Below are 23,373 nucleotides of genomic sequence, written 5' to 3' on the forward strand. Positions count from 1 at the left end.
TATATATGTTTATATGGTAGGTCGTTGGTCGTTCGTCTTTGGTCGTTGGTCGTTTGGCTTTCAAAATGTGAACGATAACTATACCCAATAACGACGGACTGACGGACAAAACAGGACAACTGAAACGACCATCGTGATCGCGCGTCGCTGGTCGTTTAGGGCATGGTACTGAACGATTTGCACACGATTTCCAAGCGATTCAGCGATAATGACGGTCGTTATCGCTCAATGGTTATGTTTAATCGTGTAATGGATGGGCAGCTTTAGGATCGTTTTAAACCATATGCTGCTAACAGCAATCTATGCACTCTTTAGTATTGTAGCATTAACATGTTATAGTACTCTTACTCATATAGGTTTAATATGTTGCTGGCAGGCACCACCTTATATACAGTATATTAGGGGTGTGCACCGGCCACTGTTCGTGTTTTGGTTTTGGATCTGGATCTTTCTTCGTGTTTTGGATCTGGATTGGTTTTGCCAAAACCACCCTTCCGTGTTTTGGGTTCTAGGTTTTGTGTTTTGGATCTGTATTTTTTTGGAAAAAAAGCATAAAAACAGCTAAAATCACAGAATGTGTTGGTTTTTCTGCTCCTATGCTATTATTAACCTCAATAACATTAATTTCCACTCAGTCTATTCTGAACACCTCACACCTCACAATAGTGTTTTTATGTCCAAAAGGTTGCACCGAGATAGCTGGATGACTATGCTAAGCGACACGAGTGGGCGGCACAAACACGTGGCTCATCTAGGAGTGACACTGCAGTGGCAGACAGGATGGCAGTTTGAAAAACTAGGCCCCAAACAGTACATAATGCAAAGAAAAAAAAGAGGTGCAAGATGGAATTGTCCTTGGGCCCTCCCACCCACTCTTATGTTGTATAAACAGGACATGCACACTTTAACAAACCAATCATTTCAGGGCCAGGTTCTGCCACACAACTGTGGCTGAAATGATTGGTTCGTTTGGGCCCCCACAAAACAAGCTGGCAATTAATCTGTCCCTGCACAAACTGGCTCTATCCTCATCCTCACAGAGTATTAATTAGTCCCCGCTGGAATCCACCACCACAGGTCCCTCTGTACGTTCTGGAGGCTGGTCTCCCTTGAAGAGTTGATAATTCATTTTTATGAACATCATCTTCTCCACATTTTGTGGAAGCAACCTCCTACGCCTTTCGCTGACAAGGTTCCCGGCTGCAATAAACACTCTTTTGGAATACACACTGGAGGGGGGGCAACTCAGGTAAAATAGAGCCAGTTTGTACAGGGGCCTCCAAATTGCAACTTTTTCCTGCCAGTACAGGTACGGACTGTCTGACATGCCTACTTGGATGCTGTCACCGATGTAACAGACGCACGCTTGTCGCTGCTGCTTTGAGGATGCAGGTGTGGCTACAGTCCACACAATTCACAAAGACAGAAAAAAAAAGATTTTTTTATATTTTGTGGAGCGCACTTTGAGGGTTACACCACCCTTTAACAGACAGATGCACGCTTGTCGCTGCTGCTTTGAGGATGCAGGTGCGGCTACTGCGCATAGATTTCACACACAAAAATCACAGAAAAAAAGAAGATTATTTTATTTTGGTTGGAGCGCACTTTGGGGGTTACACCACCTTTTAACAGACAGACGCATGCTTGTCGCTGCTGCTTTTAGGATGCAGGTGTGGCTACAGCCCACACAATTCACAAAGACAGAAAAAAAAGAAGAATTTTATATTTTTTGTGGACCGCACTTTGAGGGTTACACCACCCTTTAACAGACAGATGCACGCTTGTCGCTGCTGCTTTGAGGATGCAGGTGCGGCTACTGCGCATACATTTCACACACAAAAATCACAGAAAAAAAAGAAGATTATTTTATTTTGGTTGGAGCGGACTTTGGGGGTTACACCACCTTTTAACAGACAGATGCATGCTTGTTGCTGCTGCTTTGAGGATGCAGGTGTGGCTACAGCCCACACAATTCACAAAGACAGAAAAAAAAAGAAGAATTTTTAATTTTGTTTGGAGTGCACTTTGGGGGTTACAGCACCCTTTAATGGACAAGCCAGCCGGCCCTTTACTTATGACACAGGCGCATGCTTGGTGCTGCTCCTTTGTTGATGCACGTGCAGCCACAGTGCACACAATTCACAAACACAGAAAATAATTCCTCCACCATTCTGTCAGTGGTGACAGTATCATATGCAGTGACAGTAGACATGTCAGAAATTGTTGGCACGTCCTTCAGTCCGGACCAGATGTCCAAACCGGCCCTTGACTTATGACACAGGTGCACGCTTGGCGCTGCTGCTGTGTTGCCGCGGCTACTGCGCATACATTTCGCACACAAACACAGAAAAAAAAGAATTGTTTATTTTTTGTGGAGTGCACTTTCGGGGTTACACCACCCTTTAACAGACTTATGGGAGACAGGCGCACGCTTGCCGCTGCTCCTTTGTTGATGCACATGCAGCCACAGTTCACACAATTCACAAACACAGAAAATATTTTTTTATTTTGTTTGGAGTGCACTTTGGGGGTTACACCACCCTTTAACAAACGAGCCAGCCGGCCCTTTACTTATGACAGACAGATGCACGCTTGGCACTAGTTTGTTGATGCACATGCGGCTACTGCGCACACAATTCACAAACACAAAAAAATATATATTTAAATTTTTTTTGGAGTGCACTTTGGGGGTTACAGCACCCTTTAACAGATGAACCAGCCGGCCCTTTACTTATGACAGACAGACGCACGCTTGGCGCTACTTTGTTGATGCACATGCGGCTACTGCGCACACAATTCACAAACACAGAAAAAATATTATTTTTTTTGCACTTGGGGGGAGCACCCCTGATGGACAAAGCACCCCCTGGACAACACTACAGCACCCCTTTAGGGCTGGGACACTGCACAGGACTTTGGAGTGGACACAGCCCCTATGGACAACTGACTGCACAACACAGCCCAGCCAGCCCCTATGGACTTTGGAGGAGTGGACACAGCCCCTATGGACAACAGCAGCACAGCACAACACAGCCAGCCCCTATGGACTTTGGAGGAGTGGACACAGCCCCTAAGGACAGCAGCAGCACAGCGCAGCACAGCACAACACTACACTGCACTACACAGCCCAGCCAGCCCTTATTCCCACCCTCCCTCTTCACTGTCCACAGCCGAGTGACAAAATGGCGCCGACGCGGGTACCTTATATAGAATCCAAAACCCGCAAGACCCGGAAGGCGGGATGATGACGTTTTGCCTCAATTTCAGATCAGAGTCAGATGGGAAAAGTCGAGCCTGACTCGGATCGGCCTCGGATCGGGGGGGCTCGGATTTCAGAAATCCGAACCCGCTCACCCCTAATATATATATACAATACAAATGTCACTTATGCAAGGCTGAGCTAACTTCCAATTTTCCTTATGTTATAATCTGCTGGCAAAACAATTGCACTAAACATTTAACAGCCATTTCACTTTTCTGTGCCAATATTTCCAGACACAATGGTGTGGTATTTAATTCTTATGTAAGTGGATAATATACTTCCACAGGTTCTTTGTTATTTAAAATGAGCCTAAAATGCCCTTCCAGGGTTACACATAAAGGTAATGCTGCACTAGAAAAACAGTATATGTGTGGACTAGATATATATGTCCACACGGCAGGCTTAATTCAGGGTGTAGCAGGTCATATACAGGTTAATTACTGGTTTCCACAGATTCATAAGAAGAGACTGAGGGCCTGATTCAGAGCCGGACGCAATTAGCGCTCGCTCGTCCTGAAAATAGGGGTGGCTATTCAAATGAACCGTTCGCTGTTTGCGGTCTGTTCACGCCTCTAGGTCTGAACGAGCGAACAAAATTTGCGGTCGTTTTTTGAGAAACTACGTCCCCTGGCCGCTCGCATTCTACGTCATGTCCGCTATTTATTAGATTAATCGAGTACATCGAACAGGGTATGAGCTGCTCGCTATTCTTGTGGTTGGTTTTTGCTACCACAATTTTGCGAGCAGTTCTGGCTTTAAAAAAACCCAGTGACGTGGTCAATGACGCTGCTGTTTTAAATATGCACGCCCTTAAAACGCCCGTTTTGACCTTTAAGCACACCTGCGATCAGATCTCCACTCCCCGTTTTCAAGCACCTTCCCCTGTTACCACCCACATACGCCTCATCCTGTCACTCAAATTAGCAGGCATTCGCTATTTTGCGAGCACATGAATTTCGGCTGCACTGACTGGTTCGCGCATGCGTATAACGATCCGTACGCATGCGCAGTTGGGCAAACATCGCTCGGAGCGAACGAGCTGCCGCTTACGAGTGGCTCTGAATCAGGCCCTGACTCTGCTATTGGACTCCTGTCTGTTTTCTTAACAGCCCGGGAATTGGCTGCTTATTTCCATATGACAACAGCACCCGGAGCTGACGTCAGGCTTCAGGTGAACAAGCCCACAAGGCGATATATACGTCCTGTGGACCCACTTGTTCTGTTCTGTGGGGCATGGCCGCTAACAGCGAAAGGAGATCTCCACTCTGTAATGTCATTGACAACCGAGACCACCTAACTCCTGGCATGGGACTCTTTGCCTTCGCTTATCTATTTTTCTGTCAGCACTGTTATCAGTCCCTCTCTCATCCGTTGTCCTCTCCATGTAATACCCCTTTTACAACATTTGTATTTGAGTTTTTGGAGGGTTAACCTGGGCTGCTCCTTGGTGTAAAAGGGGAGAGGGTTGGATCGCCGGGTCGAGTGACCCGGCAATCCAACCCAGGTAAATAGCAGGGTTTAACACGGGCGTAGGTCACGATGACCTGGAGTGCGCTGCAAGCCGGCCGATTGGTCCGGCTTCAGTGGCCCTTGAAGATTACGTCATCTCCAAATGTCCACTTTCACGCCGGGAATGCCGGGTCTATGCAGACCCGACTCCGGTGTGAGCGGCGCCGACTCGGGAATATCCCGAGTCGGCGCCGGCTGAATTCCATGTCTGATTCGGATAGGAACTCTGGCCCTGATTCAGAGCCGGACGCTCTGACAGAGCGCTTGCTCTGAATCAGGGCCATCCCTCCTCCTTTTTGGAGCGGCCTCCTGGCCGCTCGCATAGCTGTGGGTCAGCTATAGCTAGCGGCCAAAATGATGGTCGCGATGGTCAAGACCATCGCGACCATCGGGCTTACGACGAGACCCTTGTAGTAGGGTCTCGCTGCCGCAAGTCCTGGAGTGCTTTTGGCTCTATCAGAGCCAAAAGCACTCCCACTGACATCACTAGTGATGTCAGTGGGGCCGGCCCCAGACGGTAGGCCTCCGTCTGGGCAGCCACGCCCCCGGCACGTCCACCAAAGGGGGCGTGCTGTCAATCACCATCGACAGCACGCCCCCCTTGGTGCGAGACCATAACGACGGCTTGGCCGTCGTTATTCGGGTCTCGCGCATGCGCACGACGGAGCCGCCTCCATCGTGTGCATGCGCACTTGGGCAACATCGACCCGCTTGCGAGCGCTCTGTGCTCGCGAGCAGGTCTGAATCAGGCCCTCTGTTCCAACTCCGGGTCAGACCCAGAATTTTGGTGGAAAAGGGGTATAAGACACCAGACAGCAGAGGGAACGAAGACACCTTAGTGCTGAACTTACTATCTTATGCTCACAAATGTCTGTGTTCTCAGCAGAATACTGCGAAATATGGGCCTGATTCAGAGCCAGACGCTCTGACCGAGCGCCCGCTCTGAATCAGGGCGTTTTTTTTTTTTGGTGCGTCCTCCTGAACGCTCGCATAGCTGTGGGTTACCACCCACAGCTTATGCGAGCGTCCATGATGATGGTCGCGATGGTCAAGACCATCGCAACCATCGGGCTTGCGATGAGACCTTGCGGTACGGTCTCACTGCCGCAAGCCCTGGAGTGATTTTGGCTCTATCAGAGTCAAAATCACTCCCACTGACATCACTAGTGATGTCAGTGGGGCCAGACCCAGACGGTAGGCGTTCCCATGGGAACGCCTCCGTCTGGGCAGCCACGCCCCGGCACGCCCACCAAAGGGGGCGTGCTGTCACTCACCATCGACAGCACGCCCCCTTTGGTGAGAGACCCCGAGCGACGTCGCTCACCGGGTCTCACACATGCGCATGACGGAGCAGCCTCCGTCGTGCGCATGCGCATTTGGGTACCATCGACCCTCTTGCGAGCGTCCTGCGCTCGCGAGCGTGTCTGAATGAGACCCTATGTCTGAACATTTTCACTAACAATTGTGTGCTAAAAGCAGTAAACATTGCAATGTGTATATAAATGTAAATAATATTCTCTCCAATGCAGTGGACTATTCCATCATTAATGCGCAAATAAAGAAGGCGCTTACTAGAGACTTTTCCATCAAACCTCTCTTGTCCACTGTACCTAAGGTACACAAGGATTTAAATAACCTCCTGGGCAGACCAATCATATCTGCCTGGGCTTCGTTATTCTAACCAATTTCTACATATCTGGATACTTACCTGCAACCTAGTGTACAAAATTAAAAATACTTTCTTAAGGACACTTCTTCCCTTCTATTTGCTCTCAATCAGATGAATTATGTTTCTGATGGACGCATACTATGTAGTATAGATGTTAACGCATTATATACCTGTATACCACATAACTTGGGTATATATAATTGATAACTTATAATTCCCTCTACCAGGGCCATGTAATTAACTTCCTTTACCAATTGTTAGAACTGGTGCTTAATAGAAATAATTTCTATTAAGACAGCCAGTATTTCCTACAAACATCTGGGTGTGCGATGGGGTCGACAGCAGATTAGGGGCCGATACTGGACTTTACATGCAACGCGTTTAGTCAAACTGACTTCAGGGGTGTATTTATATTATCTCTCTGTCAAGTCCGGATGTATATAGGCTTCAACTGCAGGAACTTGGGCCATGGGCTAAGGGTAGCGGGTGAGTGGAAATGGGAAGGCAATATATACGTCATCTTCATATGTCTCTCCCAGGTGTTGGCGAGACCTATCCCAGGGTGCGGAGTCTAGTCCACTCAATGGTATTCACCATTGACCAATCCAAGCAGGATGTGGATATCGCTGCACCAAGTGAACAGGTCACTGCCCCTGAGGCAGGTACCTGGAGAAAACACAGAGAAAGATATGGGAGGACTATATAAGCACTGATGAGCAAGGATGATGCTCCAAAGACTGATATGTGAGTTGCACTGGTAATCAGCACCTGGTATGGGATGCTGAATAGCGATGGTTATCAGGACTTGGTATAAAACAGTGAGAGTCGTTGATAGTCAGCACTTCGAATGAGATACTGATAATCAATGGTAATCGATACTTGATATGAGATGCTGAATGGCTGTGGTAGTCGATAGTTGGTATGAGATGCTGAATGGCGATAGTAATTGCTAGTTGGTATGAGGTGTAGCCAGTACTGAGAATCGATAGTAGTCAGCGCTTGGAATGAGACACTGAGAATCGATGGTAATCAGCACTTGGAATGAGACTGAGAATTGATGGTAATCAGCACTTGGAAAGAGACACTGAGAATCAATGGTAATCGGCACTCTGCATGAAACACTGAGAATCGATGGTAAGCAGCACTTGGAATGAGACACTGAGAATCGATGTTAATCGATACTTGGTATGAGATGCTGAATGGCAATGGTAACCAGCACTTGATATGAAACACTGGGAATCGATGGTAGTCAGTATTTGATATGAAATACTGAGAACCGAAGGTAGTCAGCACTAGGTAGAATAGCTGAACAGCGGTGGTAGTCACGAGGAGGGTTCACTGGGAAGGAACACTGCGGAGCCTGAGTCACAGTCACAATAGAAACCACTATTGGAGCGAAGTAAACACAGGGATGCAGCTAGACAGCTAATTAGTAATCAGCTTAAAGGCTGACACATGTAACACAGAGAGCCAGCTAGAGAGCTAAGCAGCACACTGAAAGATAACACAGAAACTTACATGAAACACTGGAGTTCTGTGAGAGAGCTGAAGTAACACGCTGAGAGTTAGCATGGGAGCTAATACAAATTACAATGGAGGTCAGTGTGAGGGCTGAAACAACACACTGGAGATACTTTATGGAAAACACCGGAGAGCATAACAATCACTGGAACAACAAAGTTGAACAGCAGTTTCCTGTTCCTAGAGTCAGACTTCAATACCCTTAGGTAGCTGGTCATTGGATCAGGGGATCAGCTGAGTGACCGGAGGACTACCATTGGGAGAGATTAGTCAGGTGATATGGACCAACATGGCTGCGCCCATGTACGGAAGCCCTAGCAGCCCCTGGGGAAAATACTCAGTTACCACTCACCTCCACTCCCAGCAACTGAACACCTAAGCCCAAGGACGCTGGCACGGAGGTGAGTAGCGACCGATCCCAGGCCACGTCATGACACTCTTAACAGAATATTTTGGTAAAAAGTCTGATGTGAGTGATGATAGCACATTGTTGGTATCATGAAGTTAGCTCCCTGTTAATACTAGTAGATTTACTCTACTAGGGAATGCTGCCCCTAAATTGTTTGCTAATTGCATATAATTTTAAAAGCTGATCCTTGGTATTTCCTATTCCAAATATTAAACTATTTATTACCAAATGTTATAGAAAAGGTGCTTAAGCTGTGGAAGGAATGATTAAGCTGCTGGTGACTGACAGTGAGGGACGTAATGTGTAGGGGTGAAACTGGGACCACTTTCTAAGATCTCTACATGAAAGTTTCAAATAAGCTTAATCATTTTTATCTAATATACAGGCAACATATTGTGTGTTAGTGTTCTGTGAATAAAGTAGTTGTTGATAGAATGTACTATACTATTGTGCTTTTTTATTTCTTTATTTGCTGGAGTATGAAAGCAAATAGCAGTACTTGATAAGGCAACATACATGCTCACAAGTTGTGGAGCTTTGGTACGCAGTTATTTTTATATGGACAGTTTAAATGCACATTGTGCTAGGTGCTTTGTTTGCCATTTGTTAAGGGTTATTTAATATGACATAAAGTAGTCACAGTACTTCAGATAAACCGGTAACAAAAATAGACTGTACTGCACACGTCAATCCAGTGATTGACAGTCTGCTGCCGTTTCTGGTCGGAGAGGGGATGGTGATGGCCTCTGTTTGCATGTCACCGCCATTGCGGGGGGAGTGGAGAGGTTGACTGAGATTTCCTGGCCTCTTTTACTCATCTCTTTTACTCATCTGCGTCATTTAGTCGACCAAAGGGATAGCAGATGATACAATGCTACATCCTTGGACACAGCTGGGATCAGTAATGCATGCAGGTGTGATGACTCCTACTGCATTACCATATTACAGCTATCGCAACTGCTAGCATGTTAGCAGCTGTGATAGCATATCCTTCTGCAGCTGAATCACCCCTTCTGTTCTGCAGTGATTTCTGAAACTCAAGTAATTTTGGAAGCTATACTGATTTCTGTTCTGTAAGTCAGTCTGCTCCTGATATACTTCCAAATAGTATGAGAATATGCTAGAGATGAGCGGGTTCGGATCTCAGAGATCCGAACCCACCCGAACTTAGAGATCTGGGGAGAGAACTGAACGTGCGTTTCGTTCCCTCACCAGCATCGGATAGCAAAACCTCAGAGCCTAAATCTCATGGCTCACGAGCTTTCGTCTCTGCTTTATAAGGAGGAGCCCGCATCAGCGCCATTTCACTCCGGCTGTGGAGAGTGAACAGGGAGGGTGGGTAGTGTAGGGCTGGTGCTGTCTGCTGTGTCCATCTGGGCTGGTGGTGTCTGCTGTGTCCATCTGGGCTGGTGCTGTCTGCTGTGTCCATCTGGGCTGGTGCTGTCTGCTATGTCCATCTGGGCTGGTGCTGTCTGCTGTGTCCATCTGGGCTGTTGCTGTCTGCTGTGTCCTTCTGGGCTGTTGCTGTCTGCTGTGTCCATCTGGGCTGTTGCTGTCTGCTGTGTCCATCTGGGCTGTTGCTGTCTGCTGTGTCCATCTGGGCTGGTGCTGTCTGCTGTGTCCATCTGGGCTGGTACTGTCTGCTGTGTCCATCTGGGCTGCTGTGCTGTGTCCATCTGGGCTGGTGCTGTCTGCTGTGTCCATCTGGGCTGGTGCTGTCTGCTGTGTCCATCTGGGCTGGTGCTGTCTGCTGTGTCCATCTGGGCTGGTGCTGTCTGCTGTGTCCATCTGGGCTGGTGCTGTCTGCTGTGTCCATCTGGGCTGGTGCTGTCTGCTGTGTCCATCTGGGCTGGTGCTGTCTGCTGTGTCCATCTGGGCTGCTGTGCTGTGTCCATCTGGGCTGGTGGTGTCTGCTGTGTCCATCTGAGCTGGTGGTGTCTGCTGTGTCCATCTGGGCTGGTGCTGTCTGCTGTGTCCATCTGGGCTGGTGCTGTCTGCTGTGTCCATCTGGGCTGGTGCTGTCTACTGTGTCCATCTGGGCAGGTGCTGTCTGCTGTGTCCATCTGGGCTGGTGCTGTCTGCTGTGTCCATCGAGGCTGTTGCTGTCTGCTGTGTCCATCTGGGCTGTTGCTGTCTGCTGTGTCCATCTGGGCTGCTGTGCTGTGTCCATCTAGGCTGGTAGCGTGCTGCCTGTGTCATCAATCGCTGCTGACTCGGTCAGAGGTGCTCCAGGCCCCAAGTCGTGGGTAAAAAAAATAAATATCTATATAATAAAAAGTGTATTTTTGTGTGTGTGTGCGTGTGCATTAGCCGCACTTATTATCAGACTGCAACCTAGTGCTGCATGTGTCGTCAATCGCTGCTGCCTCAGGGGTGCTCCGGGCCCCAAGTCCTGGACAAAAAACAAAAACAAAAAATAATAAAAGTGTATTTTTTTCCTGTGTGTGCGTTAGCCACACTTATTCAGACAGCAACCTAGTGCTGCCTGTGTCATCAATCGCTGCTGCCTCGGTCATGGGTTCTCCGGGCCCTAAGTTCTGGACCAAAAAAAATAAAATTATAAAAGTGTATTTTTTTTCTGTGTGTGCGTTAGCTGCACTTATTATCAGACAGCAGCAATCTAGTGCTGCCTGTGTCGTCAATAGCTGCTGCCTCAGTCAGGGCTCCGAGCCCCAAGTTCTGGACAAAAAATAAATAATAAAAAGTGTATTTTTTTGTGTGTGTGCTTTTGTGTTAGTCACTCTTATTATCACACAGCAGTGCTGCCTGTGTCGTCAATCGCTGCTGCCTCAGTTGTATTGTAATGGCCACACTCAGCATCTCCTGTATGCCCCTTTCATTTTAAATAAATGGCCACATGTCAGTGCCGCCCACTGATATCACTTAGTTTAGTCAGCCAGCGAGCTAGATGCAACATTTTGGCCCTAGGCCTAACCTAGATGAAAAAAAATCAACATTGTGAGCTGTGAGGTGGTCAAAATTGACTGCAAATGACTGGGAATAAATGTTATTATGGTTAATAATACTGTAGGAACAAAAAGAGACCCAAATTATGTGGTTTTACTTGTTTTTATAATTTTTTGAAAAAAAGATCCAGATCCAAAACCAAAACACGCAAGGGTGGTTTTGGCAAAACCAGATCCAGATCCAAAACACTAAGGAGATACAGATCCAAAAACCGAAAACAAAACCAAAACACAGGGGTCGGCGCACATCCCTAGAATACGCCTGCCTGCACTGTCATTTATTTCTAATTTGCATAGATATCCAGGTTATAGACAAGGACAAAATAAAAAAATGAAGGCTACAGGTGAATTTCAGTGTCCAGTCTACAACCCGGGCAACGCTGGGTATCCCTGCTAGTGAGCAATATTTAGGCACTTGAAGATCGCTATAAACCCTGGATCACTTGATGGGCCCATTCTGGGTGAGCTTTCTATCACAGTGGGCAGGATATATTTAGTATGTATTTTATAATTATTGTACAGGTCATATAGCTTCATCTGCATTAGTGCTTTGGTACATATTAAGTCTGCCTATTCAGTCGACTGAAGTCTTCCATTGTTTCTCTTATGTCCGTGGCTCAGGTATTGTCTTTTTTTTTCTGAAGACGTGGATGGAATGAAGAGGAACAGAACCAAGGGGCAGGTGAGTATGTTTTTTTTTCAGGTTACGTGGATGCTACATGGAAAAGAGGGGGCATGAATGGCTACAGGAATTGTAGGTATGTCTGAGTGCAATAAAGTTGTACTTTCACGGTGTGCGAGTCTTGTCTTTATGTTAATATTCCATTTTCAGGTGAACCAGAGGTACCAGTGGGTCCTTAATGCCTGCGTGCTGGTACTTGTGATTCTCCAAGTACCAGCATGCAGGGGAGGCTTACTTGGACCTCTAGATCTACTGTAAAAGACAATATTAATCTATTTTTTGACACAATCAACCCGGCACCCACCGCCCAGGGGTGCTAGGGCTATCCCCGTGCTATCAGCCCAGGCCTGGGGTGCCCTGGAGAGGAGGAACCCCTTTATTGGTGGATCTCTGCCTCCCCAGTGATTCCCAGCCTGGGCTGACTACGTTCAGGTAATGAATGCTTTGGCTGGGGGACCCGGTGAAAGGGTCCCATGGCTGCAGCATTACACCCCCGCTAGAAAAAGTACGGTGCTGGATTTGGAAAATACGGGGGACCCCTACTCATTTTTTCCCCTGTATTTCCAAAACCAGGACTGGCTCACTAAGCCTGGTGCTGGTTAATGAAAATATGGAGAAATCCTTTGTATATTTTCCCCACTATTTTCACAACCAGGACCGGCTCAGAAAAGCCTGGTGCTGGTTGTGCATTTAGGGGGGGACCCCACGTCCCCACATTGTTATTTATTTTATTTTTTTTTACACTTTCAATCACATAACACACCACCAGCATTAAGCAGGTCTATTATTTAGGGGATTTTGTGTTTGATTTTAACATGGGCATCCAAAACCAATCACTAGTCAAACTCGAACCACATCAAATTCGATTTAGATAAGACTTACAAAATAAATTTTTTGTAAATGTGGGATTTTAACAGTGCTATCTACATTTGATTTGATTGTAGGTGAGCTAAATCAAGCATAAAATCGTATGCAAAATCAGACTTTGACAAATATACCCCATAGTCTGTCAATGGTTTGCTATATCTCCCCCTAAGGGCAGATACACACAGGTGCCTTGTTTTCTGCTTACGACACCCCCATTTGAAGTTGCAGTCATATGTGAAAATTGGGATCATTGATCTGTGAAGTGAGTGTGATGTCAATAGACACTAACAATTTCCCAAAGGCTGATAGACCAACTTGTCAGTGTGTTGTGCCATCCAATATGCGGGATAGATGATCTCTATTTTACAAGTCTTTCTTGCTACAGCATGATGACTGCAACGTGAACTCAGATTACAATGGGCACAAAATAAGCATCCATATGAATCTGACCTAAATTAAATAATCAGGCAAATTGTGTCTGGCAAAGTTTTCTGCAGAATTACTTTTCATGCTTAATTCAATAGTGTCAGATGACAGTGGCGGAAACCTGAATACTAGTTAATACTTGTTTTTACAAGTGGGAATTAATTATTGGTTCACTGCAAACTTGTAATTTGTGCTTTTATTGGCTATATTAATTTTTCTTGTATAACCAGATTGTCTGGTTTCTCATGGTAAATATTGTCACTAAGTTTACATGTTGAACAGGCCTGCTCAATCAGCAAAGTCTACACAGTCATGTTATAATTGATATGTGTGTACGGTATGTTTTATTGTGCTTACTGTCTTACAGTAATTGATTAATTACTTTGAAAAATAATTATGTATAACTACCTTTAACTGTATGAAAACTTTCAATAACTAATATACAATGATTAAAAAAATCTATGAACCTATCTTTGCTGTCCTGGATTGGGTGGTTGTAGTGGCTACTCCAGGGGACATGGTGGCATGAATTGTGTCATAATGGCCATGCAGTCACAATTTGTAGCATTCTGCAGTGGGAGGTGGAGCTATGAGTATGCGGTGCGCCATGAATCACATCATTCTAACCAACAAGATACAGGAAGGAGGTCTACTCTCTTGGGATACCAGGAGAGCTAAACAAAATTCTGCAGTCTCCTCCTACACGTTGCATGAAAGTAGGCAAGTATAATATGGACACAGGGCCTGATTCAGAGCCGCTCGTAAGCGGCTGCTCGTTCGCTCCGAGCGATGTTCGCACATCTGCGCATGCGTATGGGTTGTAATACGCATGCGCGAACCAGTCAGTGCGGTCGGAAATAGTGTGCTTGCAAAATAGCGAATGCCTGCTAATTTGAGTGACAGGATAAGGCGTTTGTGGGTGGTAACAGGGGAAGGTGCTTGTAAACGGGGAGTGGAGATCCGAACGCAGGCATGCCAAACGGTCAAAACGGGCGTTTTAAGGGTGTGCATAATTAACAAAGCAGCGTCATCGACCACATCACTTGGTTGTCTTTTAGCCTGAACTGCTCGCATGATTGCGGTAGGAAAATGCTACTACAAGAATAGCGAGCAGTTCATACGCCGTTTTATGTACTCGATTAATCTAATAAATAGCGGAGATGACGTATGATGCGAGCGGCCAGGGGGCATTTTTTTCAAAATAGCGAGCGCATGTTTCGTTCGCTCATTCAGACATAGAGGCGTCAACAGACCGCAAAGAGCAAGCCCTTAATTTAAATATCCGGCCCTTTTTTCAGAGCGACCGTCCGCAAATAGCGCCCGGCTCTGAATCAGGCCCACAATTCCATGTTAACCTGCAGCTTTATATCCACATACTGAGCCACACAATAACACACCTGGTTCCCACAGAGGCTGATGCTGAAATGATGAAAATATTTGAGCCCCTTGTTGGTGAATCTGGGAGCTGTAACATATGTTGTTACATTTGGAAGTGAGGAAAAGTCATACTGCTGTTTCCCTGCTCCTGTTGATACTGTCAGCTGGCAATCATTAAAGCAGAGGGACTGAGCCTAAAGAGAAAGAAATGACAATAAGAACAATTGAGAGAGACCGGTAAAGATTTAAAACACCCCTACACAAAAAAATTACATATGACTAATGTCAAACAGGGCAACATGGCACAAATGTCCATGTGACTAAAGCAACAGAGCCTTCTCATAATAGCAACCAGACATGACATAGTCAGTGGCGACATGAGAAGGGAAGGTGGTACAATTTACCTGAGTCCCCTGCAGGGTCTCCGAAAGTGCAGGGGAGGCATAACCACGCTCTCAGTGATGTCACAACTAACCATACCCCTTGGAGTGTTGGGGAAGTGTGAATTGCAGTGGTACACACCTTACATAAGGGTGTATAGGAATATCCCCTCACACCATCCCCAGCTCCCTAGGCCTGCCTGAGGACTCAGCGGTCCTGGATATCCTGGATATACTACTTAGACATTCTTCCACTGTTTTTTAGTTGGACTCACCTATAGTGAATTATAGGATATTGAATGCAGATTGTAGTGTGATATTACCGACTGAATTCGCATTGCGAATTCAGGCAATATCACAGGGATTTACTACAAATCCCTTATAGGGACAGAGCTTGCGATAAAGCTCTGCCCCTGCAAATCCCCTTCGGAGCCTTATCACGGTATTTTTGCCCGCGCATATCTGATATGACCAGTCAGAAAAGCTCTATGGGCGGCTGCTGGAAAATCATTTTCTAGCAGTCGCCAATCACAGAGGGACCTCCTGGTCCCTCTGCACACTTTGCCCCTCCCTGTGGGCCGATCACTGCACCCCCCCTCCTGGCGGCTGCCGAGAGGACAGGGTAGAGAAGTCAGCGCTGTCCTTCCCTCACTCCACCCCCGCTATCAGCAGCCTCTTCCCCATTGATGATAACCCCACCCCCCATGAATAAATCAGAGCCCTGGCTATAATATATATATATATATATATTTATATATGTGTGTGTGTATATGTATGTGTGTATATATATATATATATATATATATATATAATGTGTATATATATATATATATATATATATATATACACACACATATGTAAATATATATATATATGTGTGTGTGTGTGTATATATATATATATATATATATATATATATATACACATATACACACAAATATATTTATACATATACGTGTATATATATATATATATATATATATATATATATACATATATACACGTATATAGATGGCAGCCCCCAACCGATGTTAAGGAAACATCTGTAGCTGTGGTCACAATCGATGTTTCTATCGATGGCCAACAGTACTATATAGCATAAAAATTTCCATTTTTATGGTATACAGCGCTTAAAATTTTTTATTTTTTTTAAATCGTGTTGGATAAGTTTTAAAAAGCTGTTCCTGACCTAATTCAATCATAAAAAACAACGACAATTTAGAGCAGTTTTTGGAGAGGGAATTCGTCAGTTAAGTGGTTAACACTTACCTGCATGTTCCGGGCCTCTGGTGATGTTCTCCATTACTCCGGTCAGGTGATCTCCCATACTGCACAGGGGCACGATCACCTGATGACCGGGCAGCAGTGCACTATGGGAGACCAGCTGACCAGAGGGGAGTCATCACCGGAGGCCCGATCACCGGTCCCTGGAATCAGGTAAGTACTTTTTTTTTTTTTTACTATTTTTTTTTCTTTTTTTTACAGTAATCAGCTTGCAGTCTGTTTAGACCACACAGCTGATTACTGGGACTGACTCCCGGCTCTGCTCTCCCCGTTAGGTAACTGGGGGAGACCCTGGATAACGCCACCTCCAGGTGGCGTTATTATCACAGGGCTTTCCCCGATATTTTTTCACATTTTATTTTTAGTAACTCTGGTCGGATCACATTTCCCATTACAATTATGGGAAATGCGATCTGCTTTACTAAAAATAAGTGATACTTAGGGGTTGGAGTAGAATTTTACGAATTCTACTCCAATTGCCCTGTAATAACTATAGGTGATACTAAAATAATGTGAAAAGGGTGTGAAAACACCCTTTTTCACTTTATTTTAGTCAAAATAATGTTAATAAATAGAGTAGGGGTGAGCGGGTTCGGATTTCTGAAATCCGAACCCCCCCGATCTCCCCCGATCCGAGGCAGATCCGAGTCAGGCTTGACTTTTCCCGCCTGACTCGGATCTGAAATCGAGGCAAAACGTCATCATCCCGCCTTCCGGGTCTCGCGGGTTTTGGATCCTATATAAGGTACCCGCGTCGGCGCCATTTTCTCACTCGGCTGTGGACAGTGAAGAGGGAGGGTGGGAGTTAGGGCTGGCTGGGCTGTGTAGTGTAGTGTAGTGTAGTGCAGAGTAGTGTTGTGCTGTGCTGTGCTGTGCTGCGCTGTGCTGCTGTTGTCCATAGGGGCTGTGTCCACTACTTCAAAGTCCATAGGGGCTGGCTGTGTTGTGCTGTGCTGCTGTTGTTAATAGGGGCTGTGTCCACTACTTCAAAGTCCATAGGAGCTGGCTGGACTGTGTTGTGCAGTCAGTTCTCCATAGGGGCTGTGTCCACTCCAAAGTCCTGTGCAGTGTCCCAGTCCTAAAGGTGTGCTGTAGTGTTGTCCAGGGGGTGCTCTGTCCATCAGGGGTGCTCCCCCCAAGTGCTAAAAAAATATTTTTTCTGTGTTTGTGAATTGTGTGCGCAGTAGCCGCACGTGCATCAACAAAGTAGTGCCAAGCGTGCGCCTGTGTCATAAGTAAAGGGCCGGCTGGCTTGACCGTTAAAGGGTGCTGTAACCCCCAAAGTACACTCCAAACCAAATAAAAAAATATTTTCTGTGTTTGTGTGCACATTAGCCGCACGTATATATCAATATAACATAAATGGAGGACCAAACTTTCTCTGATGAAAATAAAATAGGGAAAGATCAAGAACCACTTCCTCCTAGTGCTGTTGCTGCTGCTGGGAGTTGTTCATCATCCCAGAGAGGAAGTAGGAACACCACTACTTTTACTAAACAATTGACCCTCCAACAGTCCCTAGCGATGAGGATGAAGTACGACAGCAGTCATCCTGAAGCAAAACGTATAACTGAGGCCTTGACTGCTATGTTGGTGTTAGACGTGCGTCCGGTATCCGCCATTAGTGCAGTGGGATTTAGACAATTGATGGAGGTAGTGTGTCCCAGGTTCCAAATCCCATCTAGATTCCACCTGCATCCTCAAAGCAGCAGCGACAAGCGTGCGTCTGTCTGTTAAAGGGTGGTGTAACCCTCAAAGTGCGCTCCACAAACAATAAAAATATTCTTCTTTTTTTTTTCTGTCTTTGTGAATTGTGTGGGCTGTAGCCGCACTTGCATCCTCAAAGCAGCAGCGACAAGCGTGCGTCTGTCTGTTAAAGGGTGGTGTAACCCTCAAAGTGCTCCAAAAAATAAAAAACTATTTTTTTTATGTGTTTGTGACTTGTGTGCGATGTAGCCGCACGTGCATCCTTAAAGCAGCAGCGACAAGCGTGCGTCTGTCTGTTAAAGGATTACATCGGTGACAGCATCCAAGTAGGCATGTCAGACAGTCCGTACCTGTACTGGCTGGAAAAAGAAGCAATTTGGAGGTCCCTGTACAAACTGGCTCTATTTTATCTGAGTTGCCCCCCCTCCAGTGTGTACACCGAAAGAGTGTTTAGTGCAGCCGGGAACCTTGTCAGCGAAAGGCATAGGAGGTTGCTTCCACAAAATGTGGAGAAGATGTTGTTCATAAAATGAATTATCAACTCTTCCAGGGAGACCAGCCTCCAGAACGTACAGAGGGACCTGTGGTTGTGGATTCCAGCAGGGACAAATTAATACTCTGTGAGGATGAGGATGTACACAACACTGAAGAGGGTGAGGAATCGGTGGATGAGGAGGATGAGGACGACATCTTGCCTCCGTAGAGCTAGTTTGTGCAGGGACAGATTAATTGCCAGCTTGTTTTGTGGGGGCCCAAACGAACCAATCATTTCAGCCACAGTTGTGTGGCAGACCCTGGCGCTGAAATGATTGGTTTGTTAAAGTGTGCATGTCCTGTTTATACAACATAAGGGTGGGTGGGAGGGCCCAAGGACAATTCCATCTTGCACCTCTTTTTTTTCTTTGCATTATGTACAGTTTGGGGCCTAGTTTTTCAAACTGCCATCCTGTCTGCCACTGCAGTATCACGCCTAGATGGGTCACGTGTTTGTGCCGCCCACTCGTGTCGCTTAGCATAGTCATCCAGCTACCTCGGTGCAACCTTTTGGACATAAAAACACTATTGTGAGGTGTTCAGAATAGACTGGAAATGAGTGGTAATTAAGGTTATTGAGGTTAATAATAGCATAGGAGCAGAAAAACCTACAAATTCTGTGATTTTAGCTGTTTTTATGCTTTTTAAAAAAAAAATACATATCCAAAACACAAAACCCAGAACCCAAAACACGGAAGGGTGGTTTTGGCAAAACCAATCCAGATCCAAAACACGAAGAAAAATCCAGGTCCAAAACCAAAACACGAAAAGTGGCCGGTGCACACCCCCTTAGAGATGTTGGTAAAAATGGGCACAAACATATATATCATACATATTAGCTTCACCTGGGAGAAATGTTGAATTTACAGTGATAGTCTTTTTTTAACTGAGGTCTTATAAGATTACCTTGTAGATGACATTTGCATTTTCTACTCCTGACATCAACACGAAAAGATTTAGGCCCTCATTCAGAGCCGTACGCTCTGAGCAGAGCGCACGCTGTGAATGAGGGCCGGGCTCCATTTTCATGGAGCGTCCTCCTGGACGCTCGTATAGCTGTGGGTCACCACCCACAGGCTATACGAGCGTGCATTGTGATGGTCGCGATGGTCGAGACCATCGCGACCATCGAATTTGCGAGCCGGAGCCTGCGGTTGAGGTTTTCAACCGCAAGCTCCAGAGTGATTTTGGCTCTATCAGAGCCAAAATCACTCCCACTGACATCACTAGTGATGTCAGTGGGCCGGCTTCTGACGGGAGGCGTTCCCGTGGGAACGCCCCCATCAGGGAGGCACGCCCCCGGCACGCCCACCAAAGGGGGCGTGCTGTCAATCAACATTGACAGCACGCCCCCTTTGATCGGACACAACGAGCGAAGGACTTTCCTTCGCTCGTCGCGTCTGGCGCATGCGCACGACGGAGCTCCCTCCGTCGTGCGCATGCTCAGTCCATAACATCGACCCACTTGCGAGCGGACAGCCGCTCGCGAGTGGGTCTGAATCGGGCCCTTAGTTTTGACATGACACACAAAAGGGCCACGTAAAGTTGTCCATGAGAAAAACAGTCTCCACTTAGGTCACCTCCAGCTACATTACGTGTCTGTCCCTGTGCTTTATTTATTGTCATTTATTGTCGTTTGAAATTAAAGAATCATTTTTTACTTAAATGAAATAAGAATGGTAAAAAAAGGAAAAAACTTAAATGTTGTATTAGTAAACAGGGCTTACATCAATTTTTCTGGAGAAACCGAATAATAAGTATCAATCTTTACATCGTATAAAGGCCATCGTTGTGATATATCTTTAATGGTTTAGACAGCGTAAGCCAAGACAGCATTTGGACATCTGTTTTTTCATTGACTTGTTTCACTAAAATTGTCACTGCTCAGCTGCCTATTGTCAAGCATTAATGTTTCATACATGCAAACCTTCCTTGACAAATGCTCTGTAGTATAGTGAAAACTGCATCAAAATCTGTCCAGTGGTTCGCGAGATTAGCCCAAACAAACAGACAGATGTCTACCAAGGACTTTATTTATAATTTGTATATAAATTAGGGGTGAGCGGGTTCGGATTTCTGAAATCCGAACCCCCCCGAGCCCCCCCGATCCGAGTCCGATCCGAGTCAGGCTCGACTTTTCCCGCCTGACTCGGATTCTGAAATCGAGGCAAAACGTCATCTTCCCGCCTTCCGAGTCTCGCGGGTTTTGGATCCTATATAAGGTACCCACGTCGGCGCCATTTTCTCACTCGGCTGTGGACAGTGAAGAGGGAGGGTGGGAGTTAGGGCTGTGTAGTGTAGTGTAGTGTAGTGCTGCTGTTGTCCACTACTTCAAAGTCCATAGGGGCTGGCTGTGTTGTGCTGTGCTGCTGTTGTTAATAGGGGCTGTGTCCACTACTTCAAAGTCCATAGGGGCTGGCTGGACTGTGTTGTGCAGTCAGTTCTCCATAGGGGCTGTGTCCACTCCAAAGTCCTGTGCAGTGTCCCAGTCCTAAAGAGGTGCTGTAGTGTTGTCCAGGGGGTGCTCTGTCCATCAGGGGTGCTCCCCCCAAGTGCTAAAAAAATAATATATTTTCTGTGTTTGTGAATTGTGTGCGCAGTAGCCGCACGTGCATCAACAAAGTAGTGCCAAGCGTGCGCCTGTGTCATAAGTAAAGGGCCGGCTGGCTTGACCGTTAAAGGGTGCTGTAACCCCCGAAAGTACACTCCAGTCCAAACCAAAAAAAAATTATTTTCTGTGTTTGTGAATTGTGTGCGCAGTAGCCGCACGTGCATCAACAAAGTAGTGCCAAGCGTGCGCCTGTGTCATAAGTAAAGGGCCGGCTGGCTTGACCGTTAAGGGTGCTGTAACCCCCGAAAGTACACTCCAGTCCAAACCAAAGAAAAAATTATTTTCTGTGTTTGTGAATTGTGTGCGCAGTAGCCGCACGTGCATCAACAAAGTAGTGCCAAGCGTGCGCCTGTGTCATAAGTAAAGGGCCGGCTGGCTTGACCGTTAAGGGTGCTGTAACCCCCGAAAGTACACTCCAGTCCAAACCAAAAAAAAAATTATTTTCTGTGTTTGTGAATTGTGTGCGCAGTAGCCGCACGTGCATCAACAAAGTAGTGCCAAGCGTGCGCCTGTGTCATAAGTAAAGGGCCGGCTGGCTTGACCGTTAAGGGTGCTGTAACCCCCGAAAGTACACTCCAGTCCAAACCAAAAAAAAAATTATTTTCTGTGTTTGTGAATTGTGTGCGCAGTAGCCGCACGTGCATCAACAAAGTAGTGCCAAGCGTGCGCCTGTGTCATAAGTAAAGGGCCGGCTGGCTTGACCGTTAAAGGGTGCTGTAACCCCCAAAGTACACTCCAGTCCAAACCAAAAAAAAAATTATTTTCTGTGTTTGTGAATTGTGTGCGCAGTAGCCGCATGTGCATCAACAAAGTAGTGCCAAGCGTGCGCCTGTGTCATAAGTAAAGGGCCAGCTGGCTTGACCGTTAAAGGGTGCTGTAACCCCCAAAGTACACTCCAGTCCAAACCAAAAAAAAATTTATTTTCTGTGTTTGTGAATTGTGTGCGCAGTAGCCGCACGTGCATCAACAAAGTAGTGCCAAGCGTGCGCCTGTGTCATAAGTAAAGGGCCGGCTGGCTTGACTGTTAAAGGGTGCTGTAACCCCCGAAAGTACACTCCAGTCCAAACCAAAAAAAAAATTATTTTCTGTGTTTGTGAATTGTGTGCGCAGTAGCCGCACGTGCATCAACAAAGTAGTGCCAAGCGTGCGCCTGTGTCATAAGTAAAGGGCCGGCTGGCTTGACCGTTAAAGGGTGCTGTAACCCCCAAAGTACACTCCAGTCCAAACCCAAAAAAAATTTATTTTCTGTGTTTGTGAATTGTGTGCGCAGTAGCCGCACGTGCATCAACAAAGTAGTGCCAAGTGTGCGCCTGTGTCATAAGTAAAGGGCCGGCTGGCTTGACCGTTAAAGGGTGCTGTAACCCCCGAAAGTACACTCCAGTCCAAACCAAAAAAAAAATTATTTTCTGTGTTTGTGAATTGTGTGCGCAGTAGCCGCACGTGCATCAACAAAGTAGTGCCAAGCGTGCGCCTGTGTCATAAGTAAAGGGCCGGCTGGCTTGACCGTTAAAGGGTGCTGTAACCCCCAAAGTACACTCCAGCCCAAACCGAAAAAAAATTATTTTCTGTGTTTGTGAATTGTGTGCGCAGTAGCCGCACGTGCATCAACAAAGTAGTGCCAAGTGTGCGCCTGTGTCATAAGTAAAGGGCCGGCTGGCTTGACCGTTAAAGGGTGCTGTAACCCCCGAAAGTACACTCCAGTCCAAACCAAAAAAAAAATTATTTTCTGTGTTTGTGAATTGTGTGCGCAGTAGCCGCACGTGCATCAACAAAGTAGTGCCAAGCGTGCGCCTGTGTCATAAGTAAAGGGCCAGCTGGCTTGACCGTTAAAGGGTTCTGTAACCCCCAAAGTACACTCCAAACCAAAAAAATATATATTTTCTGTGTTTGTGACTTGTGTGCACTGTGGCTGCACGTGCATCAACAAAGGAGCAGCGCCAAGCGTGCGCCTGTGTCCCATAAGTAAAGAGCCGGCTGGCTCATTTCTTAAAGGGTGGTGTAACCCACAAAGTGCACTACTCTCCAGCAAAAATAAAAAAATATTTTCTGTGTTTGTGTGCGCTTTAGCCGCACGTATATATATCAATATAACATAAATGGAGGACCAAACTTTCTCTGATAAAAATAAAATAGGGAAAGATCAAGAACCACTTCCTACTAGTGCTGTTG

General features: G+C 46.2%; 1 protein-coding gene across 2 annotated transcripts in view; it reads right to left on the minus strand.

Annotated features, from left to right (window-relative positions):
- ELAPOR1 (endosome-lysosome associated apoptosis and autophagy regulator 1) overlaps positions 1-23,373 on the minus strand; it is a 529,163-nt gene that overhangs the window by 172,553 nt on the left and 333,237 nt on the right. For both annotated transcript variants that reach the window (XM_088445747.1, XM_088445746.1), the window contains one exon: positions 14,709-14,882. In XM_088445747.1, the coding sequence (XP_088301873.1) occupies positions 14,709-14,882 (174 nt within the window). The remainder of the gene's footprint in view (positions 1-14,708; positions 14,883-23,373) is intronic.

This window comes from Taudactylus pleione, unplaced genomic scaffold (genome assembly GCF_031769625.1).
Source record: "Taudactylus pleione unplaced genomic scaffold, aTauple2 ptg000387l, whole genome shotgun sequence".
NCBI classification, from domain to species: domain Eukaryota; kingdom Metazoa; phylum Chordata; class Amphibia; order Anura; family Myobatrachidae; genus Taudactylus; species Taudactylus pleione.